This window comes from Lolium perenne, chromosome 3 (assembly GCF_019359855.2).
Source record: "Lolium perenne isolate Kyuss_39 chromosome 3, Kyuss_2.0, whole genome shotgun sequence".
Taxonomy (NCBI): Eukaryota; Viridiplantae; Streptophyta; class Magnoliopsida; order Poales; family Poaceae; genus Lolium; species Lolium perenne.
The window spans coordinates 176,034,521-176,038,552 of record NC_067246.2 but is presented as its reverse complement, the minus strand read 5'-3'; the positions used below and the strand labels follow the sequence as shown (position 1 = coordinate 176,038,552).

Below are 4,032 nucleotides of genomic sequence, written 5' to 3'. Positions count from 1 at the left end.
GCAATCTCCGCTAACTCAGTCCACGCACGCAAGCTAACTTTCCTAGTCATAAGAACCCAATAGTTGACTGAAGAAATGAATGATAAACAAAACAAAGAGCAGATCGACTCCTAAAATCAGCTAAATCCAGAAGTAAACAAGCACCAAATTACCGCATCCGAACACCAACTTTTTTGGTTGATTCCTTCATGAAGAGAACCGCAAGAACTCAATCAGATACATACAACTTACAGCACAGTGATGGCAATAATCAAGAACACAAGGAAGAACAGAGGGGGGAACAAAGAGAGGAGAAAGACTCAGCATGTATATGTATATATCCATCTTTACAGACCAACCATGATCACCAGGCATCAAAAGGAAATATATAAACAGCAACAGAAAACTTTGCTTCTTGCAGCTCGATCGGTCTGCTCTTTTCTTGGTGCTAGATAGTAGGAGTAGCTAGGAACCTAGGACCATCCGTAGACGATGTGCAGGTAGCGGTCTTTGACCCACCTGAAGCTCTTGCGGAAGGAGCCCTTCACCTTTCCCTCCACCGCGTACGCCTTGTACGCCGCCACGCGCCGCTTCCGCTCCATGTCCGGGTCGCCCAGCGCCAGCCACCGCCGCTTCGACTTGCTCCTCTTCACCTCCTCCTCCTCCACCACCGTCGACACCGACCCTGCCCCGGCGCCGTGCCCGTACTCGTACTGGTACTGGTACGACGACGCCCCTCCGCCGCCGTAGGACAGGGACCGGAAGTCCGGCCGCGCGCCGCCGGCGTAGGGCTCGATCTGCATGCGCCCGCCGGCGTAGGGCTCGATCTGCATGCGCCCGCCGGCGTACGACTTGGAACGGTAGCCGCCGTCCATGGCAGAAGGCAGCGGCAGGAGCAGTTGGAATTCCCCTCTGCCCTTGCGATGGTTTCTTTGGTGACGAGGGCGGGGGGGAGAGTAGGATCAATCAAACAACAGTGGCAGTAGTAGTAGAGGAGAAAAAAGTGAAGGGGTTTTGGTGTCGTTGGGAATTTGTAGCTGAATCTCCACTACTTATAAAAGGGTGAAGTTGCCAGGAAAATTAAATCCTAGCCGTTCACACAAGCCAATCGCACGATCCAGGTTCGCATGTTCTCCCTCAGTCCCTCCATCTCTCGCCCACGACCACAGAAGGCTAATTAAACTTCCCCCGCTAACTGCTCAAAAAAAAAAATTCCCCCGCTAACTGCTCTTCCCCTTCCTCCATCTTGCTGCGGAGCTCCTGAATCTCCGCTCTCACATCTCACGGCCCCAAACCGAACGCCATCACACCTATCCGCCGAGGAAATCACGCTCGCAAAGTAATGGATCTGTCTTGCCTCTCTCACCACACCCTCCCCTCAGGCCCGTTGTTGACGCTGGATTTACCTTCACGAACTTCCACTCCCTTGGCTCGGATGGATCACTCCTCTCCACCGCAACCTGGATACGTAGTATGAGGTAATCAATCCCCTCACCCCGACGCTAACTACTTTCACCGCGTGGATGCGTTGTAATGGAAGTCGCAGACGGGACGTCTAGGATATGGCCGCGGTCGCCATGGCTGCCACAGCCCCACTCCTCGCGGCTGTTGAGTAGTGGCTGCATATTATGTACGTAGACACCCAGGGATTGCAGGTACATGACGCGAATCACCCCAGGCAACACAATCGAATCAAGCTTCATCTGCCATGATACATTTACACTCTGTCCTTCGGCATGCTGGTACGCCAAACTACTTTCGGTAACCCTAGCGGTGGTTGGTGTATAGCAGTCAAACTGAGTCTGCTAAGTATTTGTTTGTAGATTATTTCCCTAGGACCTTTTTCACCTGACCCACGTCAAGGCTAATGTAGGTTTGTAGGTTTTCGTCTTCTCCAACATCGAGCTCGAGAAAGATAAGCTCTGGTAGATTATTTGGTGACTCATTATTTATACACATTGCTGCATATATTTATCTTTTTTTTTTTTGAGCAAACACCAGGAGCTCTCCCTATTCATTTAGGAAGAAAGGAAAATGATCCAGTTTATGAGGAAAACCGGGTCAAAAACCATACATACTTGGGTACCTCCGACATGCGGACTACTCCCAAATTCTAAAAACGACACAATAAGATCGAACAACCCGTCAACGACAAAGTGCTACATATTTGACAAAACGACACGAAGGTTGCATGAAGTGCATCCATCATGTAATCTCACCAGCCTTCTTCTTGGCGCCGACCTTATTGCCCTTGGGCTTTTTCACCTTCTCCACATTCTTCACAAGGGAGCCAAGCATCGTGATGGAGCGAGGCGACAAAGGGGTCTTAAACTTGTCAATGAAGGCAGCAAGGGCGTTGTCATCGAACTCATCGTTCTCTTTCAAGATGCCCAAAACACGCGCAAGCAACTCCTGAGATATATTTATCTTTCAGAGGTTCTGGTTCTGGTATGTCCCTGAGATAACCTCTTCTCATTTTGTTGATATTTCTGAAAGACATCCTTCTTTCAGTTTTTTTTTCCAGAGGAATATCATATATTTACGGTGGAGCTGCTATAACATCTATTAGGTAGCAAATCAGTATATACATATTGTACTTCCGTATTTTCGTTATGTAACCGGAATCTGCCACAACCTAATGGAAATTTGGGATTTGGCCTGCTTATTGCATAAACACTATACCATTTTTTACTTTACTGTATAGTTCACCACTTATTTCGTTATGCTTGTGCAAACACTATTGGTGGTTATTTGACCTCACAAAATTTGTTTCTTGGACAGAGCTTCCTCTGTCCCGGGTGGTGCTGAGTAACTCAACCTACTGAAACGAAGATAGTGATGAGAAATGGTGGAGTTCAGCATGCCGCCCAGCATTATGATCTCCCCTCTATTCTTTCTGGTAATCCACTTTGATCACTTCTGCAGTAATAATTTTCTAAGCTTAGACTTACTATTAATCACAAGAGGAGCAGAAGGACATGTATTAAGGATGAATGAAACCGTGTTGGCACCTTGGATATATTTGCGGTGTTAGATTCTCACCCCCTTGGTTCTCATCTATAAGTTTGGTGGCACCCATCAATTCATAGTTGCAGTACAAAATTATTATAGTAAGTATTCGAGAAGTACATATATTATTCAGCAAATCTCTGCAATACTGCTTTTTGGAACTTTAGAACTAAACTTACAAATATATCAACTATTATTATTTATACTTGAAAGTTATAGACAATGGAATAATGTTTTCAACAAGGTCTACAATATAGTTCGGGAAGTCAATTTTACAACCGCGCCTTCTAGATTTATTCTTTCAAATACATGATTATTTGTCTAGCAAATTATTATACGCATTAATACTTATCAGATTTATTTGGTTGACAGTGGATGAGTAATGTTTAAAAAATCTAAAACGAACAAAAATTATGTGCATTACTAATAATACGTGCGTTGCACGTGCCACACTACTAGTGGACGGAAGTGGGAGATTATACTAGTGACGAATCGCGCGGTTTTGTCAACTCTTGTGATGGAATATTTGGATTAAGGGAATAAGAATACACCCCAATTGTTGCAATTGTATGACACGAGCAAATGCCGACTTGCGAGAAAGCAACATGCCGTGTTTTCAATCAGTGGAGCTACCGGCTGGCCTGGCCTATGTCTTACATTCTCGTTTCATAATTCGCCGGTGTGTAAGCTGACGCGGTCTTCTGCAATGTCTACACATCTGACGTATGATATATGGCACCAACGTTGGAATTATGGATTGTAAAAAAAAAAAAGGTTAGGGCATCTCCAGCGGCGCGACGCAAACGGACGCTGAGCGACCATTTGTGTCTGCCATGACCGAAAATGCGTCGTGCACCCTCTCCAGCGACGCGACGCAAAGTGACCGGGCCGTCCGCAGAGACGCAAACCTGGCCCAAATATGCGCCAGGTTTGCGTCTCGGCGGACGCTGCGCGGACGCGCAAAGTGACCGCTTGGTCCTGGCACGGGCCCGCCTGGCAGCGTCACAACTGCTTCATCTTCGGCGGCATTACTTGCGGGCAGCG

The 4,032-nt window shown here is 46.9% G+C and overlaps 1 protein-coding gene across 1 annotated transcript; it reads right to left on the bottom strand.

The window, feature by feature from the left end:
- Positions 1 to 289: 289 nt before the first annotated feature.
- Positions 290 to 1,016, bottom strand: LOC127342677 (uncharacterized). The gene has a single exon (XM_051368667.2). It carries the CDS (start codon positions 852 to 854, stop codon positions 453 to 455), a length of 402 nt encoding a protein of 133 aa, XP_051224627.1. The 5' UTR covers positions 855 to 1,016; the 3' UTR covers positions 290 to 452.
- Positions 1,017 to 4,032: the final 3,016 nt, after the last annotated feature.